Genomic DNA, 17,309 nt, shown 5'->3' on the forward strand with positions numbered 1-17,309 from the left:
CAGCTCCTAGTGGTCAACAGTGTGAGACTGTGGTTGTACTGGGCAGCTCCTAGTGGTCAACAGTGTCAGACTGTGGTTGTACTGGGCAGCTCCTAGTGGTCAACAGTGTCAGGCTGTGGTTGTACTGGGCAGCTCCTAGTGGTCAACAGTGTCGGACTGTGGTTGTACTGGACAGCTCCTAGTGATCAACAGTGTCAGACTGTGGTTGTACTGGGCAGCTACAGGTGTGAATGTGAGTGTGAAGCTGGGCGTTGCTGAAAAAGAGTCCAATCCAATCCACTTTATTTATAGAGCACATTTAAAAACAACAAAGTTGACCAAAGTGCTGTACAAGCCCCACAACATAAGATAAAAAGATAAAAGCACACAATAAAAACAAATACAATATGTCACATAAAAAGGCAGGTCTCTCAAACTGTTTAAAAACCAAAAGCCAAAGCAAATAGATGAGTTTTGAGGTGTGATTTAAACACCTGCCGAGTGGGGGCCTGCCTAACATGCAGTGGCAGCTCATTCCAGAGCTTTGGGGCTGCCACTGCAAGCTTCAGCCTGGACTTGGGAACAGCCAGGAGGAGCTGATCAGAGGACCTGAGGGACCTTGGAGGAACATAAGGTTCCAGCAGGTCCGAGAGGTAGCCCGGTGCCAAGCCATTTAGAAATTTTAAAGCAAACAGTAAAACCTTAAAATCTATCCTAAAACACACAGCAAGCCAGTGGAGGGAAGCCAGTACAGGGGAAATGTGCTCTCACTTACGTGTTCCAGTTAGCAGACGAGCAGCGGTGTTCTGGACTAACTGCAAGCGAGAGAGGGAGGCCTGACTGACGCCAACATATAAGGCATTACAATAGTCAAGGAGACGGGTCCTACTAATCACCCCAAAGTACCAGAAAATACCCTAAAATACCCCAAAGTATACCCCAAAATACCCTAAAATACCCCAAAGTATACCCCAAAATACCCTAAAATACCCCAAAATACCCCAAAGTATACCCCAAAATACCCCAAAGTACCAGAAAATACCCCAAAATACCCCAAAGTACCCTAAAATACCCCAACATACCCCAAAATACCCCAAAATACCCTAAAATACCGCAAAGTATACCAGAAAATACCCCAAAATACCCCCAAAGTACCCTAAAATACCCCCAAAGTACCCCAAAGTATACCCCAAAATAGCCCAAAGTACCAGAAAATACCCCAAAGTATACCCCAACGTACCAGAAAATACCCTAAAGTACCCCAAAGTATACCCCAAAATAGTCAAGTACCCTAAAATACCCCAAAGTACCCCAAAAGGTAGCCCGGTGCCAAGCCATTTAGAAATTTTAAAGCAAACAGTAAAACCTTAAAATCTATCCTAAAACACACAGCAAGCCAGTGGAGGGAAGCCAGTACAGGGGAAATGTGCTCTCACTTACGTGTTCCAGTTAGCAGACGAGCAGCGGTGTTCTGGACTAACTGCAAGCGAGAGAGGGAGGCCTGACTGACGCCAACATATAAGGCATTACAATAGTCAAGGAGACGGGTCCTACTAATCACCCCAAAGTACCAGAAAATACCCTAAAATACCCCAAAATACCCTAAAATACCCCAAAGTATACCCCAAAATACCCCAAAGTACCCCAAAATACCCCAAAGTATACCCCAAAATACCCCAAAGTACCAGAAAATACCCCAAAATACCCTAAAATACCCCAACATACCCCAAAATACCCTAAAATACCGCAAAGTATACCAGAAAATACCCCAAAATACCCCAAAGTACCCTAGAATACCCCCAAAGTACCCCAAAGTATACCCCAAAATAGCCCAAAGTACCAGAAAATACCCCAAAGTATACCCCAAAGTACCAGAAAATACCCTAAAGTACCCCAAAGTATACCCCAAAATAGTCAAGTACCCTAAAATACCCCAAAATACCCCAAAGTATACCCCAAAATACCCCAAAGTATACCCTAAAGCAGTGCTTCTCAAACTTTTTCTGTCAGGCCCCCCTTTGGCGGACCAACATATTGGTCCGCCAATTACACACTATTACACACTATTACACTAGCACACTATTACACTATTACACACTATTACACTATTACACTATTACACACTTACACTATTACACTAGCACACTATTACACACTATTACACACTATTACACTATTACACACTATTACACTATTACACAATTACACACTACACAATTACACACTACACTATTACACACTAGCACACTATTACACTATTACACTATTACATTACACTATTACACACTAGCACACTATTACACACTAGCACACTATTACACACTATTACACTATTACACACTATTACACTATTACACACTATTACACTATTACACACTATTACACAAAATGTGCACATTTTAGTTTTTCATTTTAGGTATTTTGTGGTACTTTGTGGTATATTTCCAGGCACTTGGGGGTATTTTGGGATATTTTGGGGTATACTTTGGGGTATTTTGGGGTACTTTGGGGTATTTTCTGGTATTTTGGGGTATAGTTTGGGGTACTTTGGGGTATTTTCTGGTATTTTGGGGTATACTTTGGGGTATTTTGGGGTACTTTGGGGTATTTTTCTGGTACTTTGGGGTATACTTTGGGGTATTTTGGGGTATACTTTGGGGTATTTTAGGGTATTTTGGGGTATTTTCTGGTACTTTGGGGTATACTTTGGGGTACTTTGGGGTATTTTCTGGTACTTTGGGGTATTTTCTGGTACTTTGGGGTATACTTTGGCGTATTTTAGGGTATTTTCTGGTACTTTGGGGTATACTTTGGGGTATTTTGGGGTACTTTGGGGTATTTTCTGGTACTTTGGGGTATACTTTGGGGTATTTTAGTGTATTTTGGGGTATTTTCTGGTACTTTGGGTATACTTTGGGGTATTTTAGGGTATTTTGGGGTATTTTGGAGTATTTTAGGGTACTTTGGGGTATTTTCTGGTACTTTGGGGTATTTTGGGCTACTTTGGGGTATTTTCTGGTACTTTGGGGTATTTTGGGGTATTTTCTGGTACTTTGGGGTATACTTTTGGGTATTTTGGGGTACTTTGGGGTATTTTGGGGTATTTTAGGGTACTTTGGGGTATTTTCTGGTACTTTGGGGTATACTTTGGGGTATTTTGGGGTATACTTTGGGGTATTTTGGGGTACTTTAGGATATTTTCTGGGACTTTGGGGTGATTAGTAGGACCCAAGGAGACAGTTTCAAAAACACTACGGGATAAAAAAGGTTTGACCTTGGACAGCCTCCTAAGCTGGAAAAAGCTCTTTCCCACTACAGCATTGGTCTGTTTGTCCAACTTATGGTCATAATCGATCTTTACCCCTAGATTGGGGACAGTTGGCTTCACAAAAGGTCCAAGGGGGCCCAAGTCACCCGGAGGAGACACATGCCCATTGCTGGGACCAAACACCATAACCTCCGTTTTACTGTCATTGAGAAGTAAACTATTTAATGCCAACCATGCTTTGACATCATCCGTCTAAGTGTCCCCACTCAGAGAACCTATCCTGGTAAATAAAGGTTATAAACGGAACATATCCTGGTAAATAAAGGTTATGAATAGAACCTATCCTTGTAAAGAAATGTCACCTGCCAAATAGTCCCACAGGACCACAGGATCACAGGATGTTGACAGTGTGTAGAAGCTGACTACTGTCCTTTGCTACTTCCCATTCCGCTTGTTTTTTTTTTATTTACATTTTTTTAATAGTTTCCAAAATGTCCATCACTAGGATCAACAACAAGTTGTGGAGCTAGCAAGCTACTCTCTCATGGTGGAAAACTTTGAAGAAGAAACATTTCTCCCCCGACGCAAGTTGCATTTTTCGGCTCAGATGATTGATTTGGGAAATACAAACAAGAGAGGAAATACTTTTCCCACTGCACACAGGACTGCCCCCCAGACCCATACATGGCAGATTGTGGTCACTCACTCACCCATACATGGACGTTTTATGCAGGACGTAATGTGGGACATTTGGTAGGACACATGGGTGGTGGTCATGTAGGTGCTACATGTTGTTGCACCGTGGGTCTGGATGATTTTGTACTTGTTTCAATGATGATGGGTTCTGCCAGACATGGGGAGAAGTCTGGCTATGTGAGACTACCTGCCAAATGGTGGTACATGTTGATTATAAGTCTGTATTATTGGCGCGTTGTAAGTCTGTATTCTTGGCGTGTTGTAAGTCTGTATTCTTGGCCTGTTGTAAGTCTGTATTCTTGGCCTGTTATAAGTCTGTATTCTTGGCCTGTTATAAGTCTGTATTCTTGGCGTGTTGTAAGTCTGTATTCTTGGCCTCTTATAAGTGTATTCTTGGCGTGTTGTAAGACTTCTTGTAAGTCTTCCTGGTGTGTAGTGGCCAGTTGATGAGACAGATGACCTTGGTTCCTGTCTCCCAGGTCAAGTGTTCTGTTCTGAACGGCTCCAGCCTGATAGACCTGACTCCTCTGATCCACATCAACGGCTACTATACTGCTACAGGTCAGTACTATACCGCTACAGGTCAGTACTATACTGCTACAGGTCAGTACTATACCGCTACAGGTCAGTACTATACTGCTACAGGTCACTACTACACCACTACAGGTCACTACTACACCACTACAGGTCAGTACTACACCACTACAGGTCAGTACTACACCACACTACACCACTACAGGTCAGTACTACACCACTACAGGTCAGTACTACACCACTACAGGTCACTACTACACCACTACAGGTCAGTACTACACCACTACAGGTCACTACTACACCACTACAGGTCACTACACCACTACAGGTCACTACTACACCACTAAACCACTACAGGTCACTACTACACCACTACAGGTCAGTACTACACCACTACAGGTCAGTACTACACCACTACAGGTCACTACTACACCACTACAGGTCACTACTACACCACTACAGGTCACTACTACACCACTACAGGTCAGTACTACAGGTCAGTACTACACCACTACAGGTCAGTACTACACCACTACAGGTCACTACTACACCACTACAGGTCAGTACTACACCACTACAGGTCAGTACTACAGGTCAGTACTACACCACTACAGGTCACTACTACACCTACAGGTCAGTACTACACCACTACAGGTCAGTACTACACCACTACAGGTCAGTACTACACCACTACAGGTCAGTACTACACCACTACAGGTCACTACTACACCACTACAGGTCAGTACTACACCACTACAGGTCACTACTACACCACTACAGGTCAGTACTACACCACTACAGGTCAGTACTACACCACTACAGGTCACTACTACACCTATAGGTCAGTACTGCACCACTACAGGTCACTACTGCACCTCTACAGGTCACTACTACACCTACAGGTCAGTACTACACCACTACAGGTCAGTACTGCACCTCTACAGGTCAGTACTACACCACTACAGGTCACTACTACACCTCTACAGGTCACTACTACAGGTCAGTACTACACCACTACAGGTCAGTACTACACCACTACAGGTCACTACTACAGGTCAGTACTACACCACTACAGGTCAGTACTACACCACTACAGGTCACTACTACAGGTCACTACTACACCACTACAGGTCAATATGGGCTACTACACCACTACAGGTCAGTACTACACCACTACAGGTCAGTACTACACCACTACAGGTCAGTACTACACCACTACAGGTCAGTACTACACCACTACAGGTCACTACTACGCCACTACAGGTCAGTACTACGCCACTACAGGTCACTACTACACCACTACAGGTCAATATGGGCTACTACACCACTACAGGTCAGTACTACACCACTACAGGTCAGTACTACACCACTACAGGTCAGTACTACACCACTACAGGTCACTACTACGCCACTACAGGTCAGTACTACACCACTACAGGTCACTACTACGCCACTACAGGTCAGTACTACACCACTACAGGTCACTACTACGCCACTACAGGTCAGTACTACACCACTACAGGTCAGTACTACACCACTACAGGTCACTACTACGCCACTACAGGTCAGTACTACACCACTACAGGTCACTACTACGCCACTACAGGTCAGTACTACACCACTACAGGTCACTACTACGCCACTACAGGTCAGTACTACACCACTACAGGTCAGTACTACACCACTACAGGTCACTACTACGCCACTACAGGTCAGTACTACACCACTACAGGTCACTACTACGCCACTACAGGTCAGTACTACACCACTACAGGTCAGTACTACACCACTACAGGTCAATATGGGCTACTACACCACTACAGGTCAGTACTACACCACTACAGGTCAGTACTACACCACTACAGGTCAGTACTACGCCACTACAGGTCAGTACTACACCACTACAGGTCAGTACTACACCACTACAGGTCAGTACTACACCACTACAGGTCAGTACTACACCACTACAGGTCAATATGGGCTACTACACCACTACAGGTCAGTACTACACCACTACAGGTCAGTACTACACCACTACAGGTCAGTACTACACCACTACAGGTCACTACTACGCCACTACAGGTCAGTCAATCAATGACTGAGAATGAAAACATGTCTCGATCCTTATTTCTTATCCTTGACGGTGGGGCTACCCATTTGTTTACATTTGGATCACTGGTTGGGTCTTTTTAAAGATGACGACGTGGAGCAGAGCATCTCTCCAGACTTCTACATCAACATCTGTGAGCCCCTCACCCCCATCCCTGGGGTCAGCTGTCCCCCCGGAGCTGCCGTCTGCATGGACCCTGTCGACGCACCGCCTATAGTGAGTTATACATACATTGAGTTTAGGGCTGTCCCCGACTAAGGATTTGGATGGTCGACTATGATTGGCAAAAATGTGCCGTTAGTCGACTATTGGTTGACAAAAAAAATAAAATAAAAAGTTATCTTTCAAAAAAATATTAAAGTTTTTAAATTTTTTTATTGTATATCATTCCATTTGGGCTGTGGGGGGTGCTTAATGTCTGAAGGAGTCGACTGAAGGCTTCTTGTCCTCTGCAAAAGCATGCAATTGGTCCACTGATGGATACATCTTGATATTTGTCTAGAGCAGGGGTCAGGAACCTTTTTGACTGGGAGAGCCATAAAAGCCAAATATTTCTAAATATATTTCATTGAGAGCCATATAGTATTTTTAACGTATAATAAATTAAATATGTCTTACTTTTTTTTTTTTTTTTTACTTACATTTTTATTAACATTTATAGACAAACAACACTTACACAAAAATGGAACCCATAATACAACATTGTTAAACAGACATAAATAATAAAGTACAAAAAATATAATACAATTGTCATACCCTAAAAAATAAAATCAGAAAATGCTAACTAAGTCAAAAGTGTGTGACATGGGTTCAGAGACCCTCCTTGAACCTCTTTCCTCCTTTACCCTTCGCCCTCTTGTGATGCATTTGGTTCTTCCTCTGTGATGTCGTTTTCGTCCCCCTTGTAATCCTCCCACTTTCCCCATCTTTCTCCAAATTTCTCTTCCTGTAACCTCAGCATGTGTGTTATCCTCTCCATATCCTGTATCTCCTCCACTATTCCTACCCATTGTGCTATTGTCGTGGGTCTTCTTTGTACCACAGTCTTGTTATTGCTTTTCTGGTCGCTATCAACATTATCTTTATTAAATATTTGTCCCCCCCTTGTATTCCCTCGTGTGTCAGGTCTCCTAAGTAAAGCACCAGTCCTGTTTGTGGTAACCCGTATCCTAATATTCTGATCATTGCCTCCCCTATCTCCTCCCAATACCCCTTCAGCTTCTGACATCCCCAGAATATGTGTGTGTGATTTGCCCCCTCCTTCCCACACATCCTCCAGCATGCTCTTTGTGTTGGTGCATATTTTCCCTTCAGCTCTGGGGTTATAAAGAATCTGATTATGTTTTTCCATCCAAACTCTTTCCATATCCTCGATCCTGTTGTTGAATGTTGCACCTCGCATATGTTCCCCCATTCCTTCCCTGTTATTCCTATCTTTAGTTCTCTCTCCCATTTCTCCCTTATATAATCGGTCGTGTGTCCCTTGCTGGTCATTATAGCCCGGTACAGTGCTGATATTACCCTTCCTTTCCCTCCTTCGTATGCCCTTACTATCATCCTAATTATTCCATTCTGTTCTTCTTCCTTGTCCCCTCTTATTTCTTTATTATAGTAATCTCTAATCTGTAGATATCTGAAGTGGTCCCTGTTTTCTAGTCCAAAGTTCTCCTTTAATTTTTGTAGTGTTTGCATTTCCCCCTTCTCTATCATTTTGCATATCGCTGTTGCCCCCCCCCCCCCCCCCTCTCCCACCTCCTGAATCCATGGTCCAGCCTCCCTGGTTTGAATCTCTTGTCATGTGCTATCCATCTCAGAACCCCTGACTGCTTCTCTAATTTGTGTGTTTTTACTACTCTGTTCCATATGGTCAAGGTGCATTTGGTGATGGGATCTAACAGTCCCTCTTTTTCTTTGAACAGTTCCCTATCTCCCACCAGAGCTTGTACCTTGTATCCCTCCCCTTCTTTTTCAATGTCTTTCCATCTTGCCTCATATTTGTCGTTACACCAGCACGTCACTGCTCTCAGTTGCGCTGCATAATAATAATCTTGTAGGCTGGGTACTGCCATCCCTCCCTCTTCCTTTGGTAGTTGTAGTGTTTTATATCTGACCCGTGGTCTTCTCCCCGCCCATATGAACCTTGATATCAGTCTGTCCCACTCCCTGAATTGATTCTGTGGTATTTGTATCGGTAGTGATTGGAACAGGTACAGTAACCTTGCTAGTATGTTCATTTTAATGACCTCTATTCTTGAATTGAAGTCCAAGGGCATTACTGTCCATCTCTCCAAGTCTCTCTTGATGTTCTGATTTATCTGTGTATAGTTCGCCTCAAACAGTTTCCCCACCCCTCTCGTGATGTTCACCCCTAAGTATTTAATCTTGTCCATGTCCCATCTTATCCCGTACTGTTCCCTAATTTCCGTCGTTGGGGTATAGTTCCATGCCAAGGTCTTTGTCACGTTTAGTTTGTATCCTGAGTAGTGGCCATATTCCTTAATATGTCTTACTTTTAATGCGACTTCTGGTGCTGCATGGTTTTGCTGATGGCCTTGTAGTCTGGTTCATACGTGGTGAGGTTGAGCTTCATGCAGGCGTTGAGGCTTCCATCAGTTAAACGTGAGCGTAGGTTGGTCTTAATGTTCCTCATATGCGAGAATGACTGCCCACATGCATATGTAGAGCCAAACATGGTCAATACGGCAATACTCACGCTGCATTGTGTGGTATGTCACAGGAAGCTCGTTCCAAGTTTTAAGAATCAGCTGGTCTTCAGGTTGAAGATTTTTTATTTCTGTCCACTTGCGTTCCCTCGCCAGCTCTGCTCGCTATATCTTCAGCTACAGATACTATTAGCTGTATCTTCAAAACTAATTTCTGTTTACTTTAAAATGACACAGTATTATTAAGAAATATCACAAGTATTACATTTTTTTTTTTTTTTTTTTTTTACTAAAAAATTTCTGTGAGCCATATGCTGTCACCAGAAGAGCCATATATGGCTCGCGAGCCATAGGTTCCCGACCCCTGGTCTAGAGTGTGTTCATTTTTAGATGGGTGAAATCCTCTTTCTGTGCCTGTTTTCGTAGGCAGTTAGCCTCTGGTATGCGTGCCATTAGCGCTAGCCACGGTTCTAGGCCTATTTTCTTTTGGAAAGAATGATAAAAAAAGAAAAGATTTTTTTTTCTTTTTTTTATATTCGACTAAGGTTGGCCAGTCGACTGCGGCTCCTTTCGACCGATTAGTCGACTAATCGACTAATAGGGGTCAGCCCTAGTAGGTAGTAATATACTGTAGACATAGTAGCATAGTACATAGTAGTAAAAGACAGTAAGAATGTTATCCTTTTTATTTCAGATAATAATTTTATAATTAGAAGTTTGTTTTTAGTCAAAGGCGGGGGGAAATGGGCAGGTTTATACACACAGGTTTAATCTAGTTCTGCATAAACGGGTCTTGTGAGATATTCTGGAGATTGTTTTTCTCTCTTTTTCTCCTATTTCTCCTTCCTTTGTCTCAGTCTGTCCCTGACTCTCTCTCCCTCTTCCTCTCTCTCTCTCTGTCTCTCTCTGTCTCCCTCTGTCCCCCTCTCTCTCTCTCTTTCCCTCTCCCTCTCTCTCTCTTAGGACATTGGCAGAACGACATCAGGACCACAGATCAACAATGTCACCAATGAGGTGTCAATCACCTACAGAAGCTCCACCCCCTGTCCATCTGACTCTGCCCAGAATTACACCTCCACCATCGTGTTGACCTGCCAGAGAGGCCTGGAGCTGGTCAGTACACACACACACACACCCACTGCCAGAGAGGCCTGGAGCTGGTCAGTACACACACACACACGCGCACACAAAACAATTATTTTCCCTTTTGTTGCAAATTTGTATACCGTACTTATTCTTTACAATGTTTAGCTTGTACAATAATGCTGTATACATATATTTATATTAGTGCTGTCAATCGATTAAAATATTTAATCTGATTAACCGTTTCGCGGCCAACCACGTATAAATACGTGATTGGGCGCCATCCTTTGAAGGCCAACCACGTATATATATACGTTGTAAACTCTGTTTTGCTTTTATTCCATTTTAATATCCTACTCAATGTCACAGAGCTGTATTTTGGCTGGAAACGGCATATCGGGACTCCGAAAGTGCAGTACCGGCCAGATCCTGGTATTGGCACTGTCTCGATAATGCAGTTTCCCCTGTTGCAGACCGGGTGTCATTTTTTTCATTCCGGGTTAGCTTTTCTGTTTGCCTGAAGCGAGGGCTTCAACCCGATCGCCTGGAATACTTTTTGCGACGCCAAATTCAGTATGCAGTAATGGAATATAGCATCAGCCAATGGACATATCGATCTACCAGATGGCGACGTCAATTTGACATCAATTTCAGTCTGATCGGGCCTTGTTCTCATAGCCATCCACCCGGTCAGCGTATGATGTTGCAATAACGAATGCCATTATTGGTAATCAATAGGGGTGTAAAGGTACACGTATCCGTACCGAACCGAACAAGTTTCAGTGTGTACCGTACTGTACCGAACGGCTGTGTAGTGTACCGAACGAATACAGAGGTATGTTAACCACTAACGACCGCCCACCGGGGGCTGTTTTTTTCACAATCTAATATAATTACTTATATTTTTATATTTTTTTACAAGTCGATTATTCATTTCAGTATAGGATATTCGTTGACAGCCCTACAAGTACAATTAGTTACTGCACACACTACATCACCCCTGAGTGGAACATGAAAAGCCAAACTTTCCCCCACTGTACCGAAAACCGTACCATACCGTGACTTCAAAACCGAGGTACGTATCGTACCGTGGTTTTTGTGTACCGTTACACCCCTAGTAATCAATAATCAGAAACAACTTCCCCCGCCCCCCCCCTTTCATGCATTCATGGTGGAACATGATACAGATCATATGCATTTAGATTTTTAACTCTAGCTTGTGTAGGGCCGAAACACCAATCGATTTAACGTTATTAGCTTAGCGCCCTATAACTAGCTTTGCAGGAATTACCCCAGACCATTGCGCTATATAGTTCATATTCACGACGCTATAAAACGGGAACGTATTGATGAAATTTTCTTTATGGCATATTGAAGGTTTATACTGTCAATTGACAATGACAATGGACACATAACAATAATATAAAATATAGATTTAGCTCTACAAACAACCTCATGCACAGTGAAAACTTGTAATGAAAAGCTGGCCTCATAGAGTGGGATTAGACGGGCCCCAATGGCCCAGAATGTGTTAATCGCATGATTGCCCATAGTTAACTCGCGATTAATCGCAAATTAATCGCATTTTTTTTTATCTACCTTAACACTTTGACTGCCGGGAACCGTCTTTAGACGTCTTTGCTGGCCATGCTAAAGTTGCCGGAGGACGTGTTACGTCGTCCTTATATCAATATTTCAAAAATCTGCGATCGGATTCATATGTCCCCTCCGCTGGCCTGAGATCCACCAGCAGGACCCACTGAGCTCTCTGGCGGTTCAGGAGCGCCATCTGGTGGCCGATCGGCGCAATCTCCAAACAGGATGTTGCATAGAGGTTGTCCTAGACGTCCGTAGTACTTCCGGGCGCTCGCTATAGGTCATGGGACTCTGGCTCGTCACGCTACACGGTGATCGGTTGGCAATAACTCGATAAACAACATGATTTGGACGTATATACCATTATACAAGCTGGAGATGGACCGGGTAAAAATATATCCCATAATGATAAGATTTCTACTCTACGATGATCGCCCAACGGCGCGCGGAGACTGGGGTGAGTTTCAGCATGTAACGTTACCGTCTTCGATACTAACTGCTATTATCAACATTTGACCCACATTAGATGATTGGTATAACGCTGCCCACGGAATTATAAACGCCCCCTCGCCCATCCGGTCAACATCAGATGACGTGTAGTAACTTCTAGAAGTACGTCTAGTTGGAATTTTTTATATCGCGCTGATTGCCATCAAACTGTATTTCATCATCAATATAATGCATTTGGGGCTATATATCACGTTCTGGAGAAAGCTGCAGAAAGAGATGAAAACATACTTATACATTAGACCATACTTTACTATGAATATGTGAATGAAAAAGTTTAACGTTGCTACACAATGAACAATACATATAGGACTTTGAATGGGCCCTAATAATGGCAATGTAGCAATAGAATTAAAAAAGTTATAGCCCTGCAAAGAAGGGGACTTTCTCCATAGACAAATAGCGCTGGCAATCTATGGTATATCATGAATTTAACCTTAGGCAGCCAAAGTGTTAAACAGATATTTTTCAAGTTCCAAGTTTTAATACTCTTATCAACATGAGAGTCAACAAATGCTTGCTTTATGCAGCCATTTAACACAAAAGGATGACCCTCATGCATTGCAAATTTGCATAACATTCGTGTTAAAACTGCGTTAACTTTGACAGCCTTAATTTATATCGAATCAAATAAAAAATAAAAATATTTGTAAGGCCCGACAACACACGTGAATGTCCCCATGGGCCGGACACGTCTTCTTTAAACAAGTCAAGAAGAAACATCACAATAAATCTAAAACAAAGACAAAAACACCAGAAAATCCAAAATAGAATGTAAAATTAATGAATACAACACTCCCAGACATACCCCACGTGAAGGTAAGGAAAAACTCACGAAAAACCTAGCAATAGGAAAATAGCACCACAGGCAATGTGGAGGGGAGAAACCTTAGAAGGGCCGTTCAAGGGGGGGATCTCCCTTTTTAGATGTCGTGATAGTAGTGTTGCTATAAAACAGGCGAAACGGTTGATAAGCATGTACAAATAAGTACATGCAATAGCAACTGAACATTTTGAAAGATCTAAAATAGAGCTGATGGCGGATCCATTTGAGGTATGGGGGCGGGGTAGAGAGGGTTGCATCCTCCCGGTCATCATCGTATATATTTACCATATATATTTATCCACATCTGTCTGTATATACCTGCATATATCCTTTTTACATAATTACCTCTAGATTCTATATCTGTACTTATCCCTTACCTACTCTTACTACTTGTTAAACCGCTGGCCAGTACGACTACTACTATAGTGTATTTATACCTTTATCACTGTACATCAGTGCTTCTCAAACTTTTTCTGTCAGGCCCCCTTTTGGCGGACCAAAATATTTTGGGCCCCCCCTCGCCCCAACAAAATAGTCATGAAATGGGCCATGTTTAAATTTATTGAAATAACACCAATATCGTGACCTTTCAAATTGGCCCTATATTTTGTTTTCAGAGCTGTCATGGGTGAAAAGCCAGCTTCACACAGATACTGTATGTGGTGCTGAATGGTATCAACACCTTAACTGCTGCATCATGAGATACTTGGTGGGCCATGAGATGAGATGATTGGTACTCAGCACCACACTCTGAAACTAGCTCTCTAGGTGGTATCAGATGAGATTTCAAAGAGTTCTTCCAAGAGTTTGGATGGAGATGTGTCAGGAAGCTTTGTCTCAATGTTGTCTGTAAAGTTTTTTTTTATCCAGAGTAACTTGGTGATCCTTTTCTGTGTTTTATTAAATAATGATTTTCAGATTTTGAGAAATGGTATTTTCATGGAGAACAGTGCAGCTCCAACAGATAGCACTTTAGTGATAATTTTCTGTAATTTTCTGTATTTTTTTTTTATTTTTTTATTTTTTTTTAAATAAATCTCAAGGCCCCCCCTGTCATGCCTCTGCGCCCCCCCTGAGGGGCGCGCCCCCCACTTTGAGAAACACTGCTGTACATAATAATTCCATAACACTGTACATTCATATGATTTGCACTATTACTCAGTACAGTAGTACTAATTTATATATTTTATATCCAGTTTAATCACCTGGGCCCAGTATTTCAAAATGTTTAATCCCTATCTGATCGGATCAGATTTAGAAATCCCATATTTTGTGATGCAGGATCAGACTCTAAATGTTGTCCTGGTATTTCAAAGCAATTCAGGATAGGATCACCTTGATCCAGATTCAGACATTTCAAGATGACTAAATCCTTTTCTGTAGTGGTTGCAATTTCCCCCCAAAAATAGGTATAAGCTGGAAAACACCGCGGATCCAGAGCCTGAAGTCTTATGTAGTACAGGTCCAAATTTGATAAAAATCCGTTCAGAAATGGCTCTTTGAGAGAGATACGGGTAAACCATGCGCCAAAAAAAAAGCTCTCCAGAATCCAGAACCGTGTGTTTTCGCTCGTCAACTTTCACCTAGATCCCTTATTCACACACCCACACGTGGGGTATCATTGGAAAGCTACACTCATTGGCTACAACAACGCTGACCAATAATTTTGCACGTAAAAAGACGCTCGTCTGACATATCGTCATGTAACTCGAGAACCGAGGCACGGATTTGGTCGAGTGAGGTGGCATTCGAACGGCAACAAATAGACCTTTCGAATGGTAATTTATATGTTCGGCGAAAAATGCAGCCGCTAAACGCTCGCAAAGTGCCGTGACTTTGTGCCTGGTGGGCACGTCGAATACTGGCCGCTGCATGTTAACACATTGGGCGCCGGGCATTGTGCCCATCATTATACCCAGTCTGCCACCGCTGTAAGCCTATGGAGATGTTTACCTTCTTTGCAGGGCTATAACTTTAAATATTATAGCTATATCTGCATTACTATGGCCCATTCAACATCGATTATCTATCGTTCCGGATGTGGGAACGTTATATTTTTTCATTCATACATTGTTGTGTTAATACCTTCGAGAATATAAGTATGTTTTTAAGCTTTTCTGCTGTAATTCCAAAAACGCTAGTTATAGGCCCTGACGCATATGATAGATTATCGATTGGCGTTTCTTTCCTATACACGCTATATAAAAAAAATTCAAATGTATATGATCGGTATACATTATGCTTCATCATGCATGAAGGAAAGGGGGGGGGGGTCGTTTATAATTCCTTGATCGTCAGTAACAGCTTTATTTAGTATGGGTTGATATATTGATCAGACTTATTGCAAACAAAGAAATGGACAATCGGGCTGAAAATAACGTTAGTGTCCTCTTACCGTTCGCCGATGAAACTGGAGGAAAAATATCCCAATTATTTGACGTCGATCTCCTAGATCCATTTCCGGTTTGTATGGCGCAATAAACGCCGAAATCATATTGATTATTGCGTTTTGAAAGCGATCCAAATGCACTCGAGTGTTTGTCTGGACCCAGGTAACAAGATATGACTGCCGGAGGGATTTCCTCGATGCACCGATCGCCACTTCCGGTTTGGCGTGAGTAACTCGCCCGACCATCCAGCAGGCGGCGGTATTGAGGCGTTGCATTCTCTGACAGGGTGCCGCTGCAGTCCGGAGGGAGGCTGGATGAATTATGAATGCCATGGCGAAAAAATGAAATATTGATCCCAAAAACGCTGTTGGCGTTCAACGCATGGCGGGCAATAACGACTTACGCCGTTTATGGCGCACAATGTGTTAAGAGGTTAAGGATATAATGATGAATTATATTTTCTTTTTTTGAATTATCATTTTCCCCCCTTCTTTTTCCGTTTTTCTCCCCTCCCAATGTTAGTCGTTATGCCAATTCCCAATCCCCTTCCTGGTCGTTGCGCACTCTACCCCCTACCGTCGGTCTGGGAGGGCGGAGACTATCACATGCTTCCTCCGACACATGTGTACCCAGCCCACCGCTTCTTTTCACCTGGCAGCGTGGACTCTCACTGGGAGAGTGTAACGTGTGGAAGGTCACACTACCTCTCCTAGATCCTTCCCTTGCTGTGCAGGCGCCCCGACTGAACTGTAGGAGTCACTGTTTACAACGACCAGGACCCACCCTCGCTGGGTTTCCCACCCGCTAACACTGCCAATTGTGCTAGTATGGACGGTCGGCCAACCCGGAAGCACCACAGCTGGATTCGATCCCACTGTCTCTGTGGTGGTAGACAGACGCTTAGTCCGCTGCACTACCCGGCCGCCCGATGAATTATATTTTCCATAACACTTGCTTTAAATCATAATGGAATTGTAATAAAGAATAATTAATCTAATAGGGTAACAACAACAGACTGACTGCTGATGATCCCGGCCCACCTGTGGATCCCTCTAAATTAGAGGCAGAGTTGTTCAATGCCAGATATTATTGTCTACAATTACTTTTGAAGGTCACAGATGATGGACATGTGCCTATTTGGTTGAAAAAAAAAATATTCATCAAAATTACATTTCTACTTCACAATCTTCATTGTGATAATTGTATGATCACAATTTGGTTGAATACACTATTCTGAGAGTTAGGCAAGAGGCCACTGCAAATATGAAAAAATAAAAGTAAATGTATCAACCATAAAGGCTACACATTATGTATTTTTTTTATTTACAAACTTCGCCATCTTATTTAAAATGAATTGTATTGTTGTAATGGGAAATATTAAAGGACAAAACAGACTGGAGTCCAGACAGAATTAAAGGACAGAATATGTTTCTCTGGTAATCCACTATAAATCCACCTCTCCAGTGGGATCAACTAATCAAAGTTTTGAACTACTGGGCCCTGTACATTGTATATTACTATTGTACTTTACTGTTACATTTGCACTCTGGTTGGATGCCAAACTTATTGTTGTTGTAAGTGCTGTATGATGACAATTAATTTGAATTTAATCAAATTATTTGTGTACATTGATTTAAATGTGTTTTTATCTCGCTCT

The 17,309-nt window shown here is 42.5% G+C and overlaps 1 protein-coding gene across 1 annotated transcript in view; it reads left to right on the forward strand.

Annotated features, from left to right (window-relative positions):
* igf2r (insulin-like growth factor 2 receptor) overlaps positions 1-17,309 on the forward strand; it is a 178,342-nt gene that overhangs the window by 134,623 nt on the left and 26,410 nt on the right. The window contains exons 37-39 of the mRNA XM_084314480.1: positions 4,423-4,504; positions 6,673-6,803; positions 10,214-10,363. Of these exons, the coding sequence (XP_084170606.1) occupies positions 4,423-4,504; positions 6,673-6,803; positions 10,214-10,363 (363 nt within the window). The remainder of the gene's footprint in view (positions 1-4,422; positions 4,505-6,672; positions 6,804-10,213; positions 10,364-17,309) is intronic.

Source organism: Notolepis coatsorum (genome assembly GCF_963971535.1).
Source record: "Notolepis coatsorum genome assembly, chromosome: 5".
NCBI lineage: Eukaryota > Metazoa > Chordata > Actinopteri > Aulopiformes > Paralepididae > Notolepis > Notolepis coatsorum.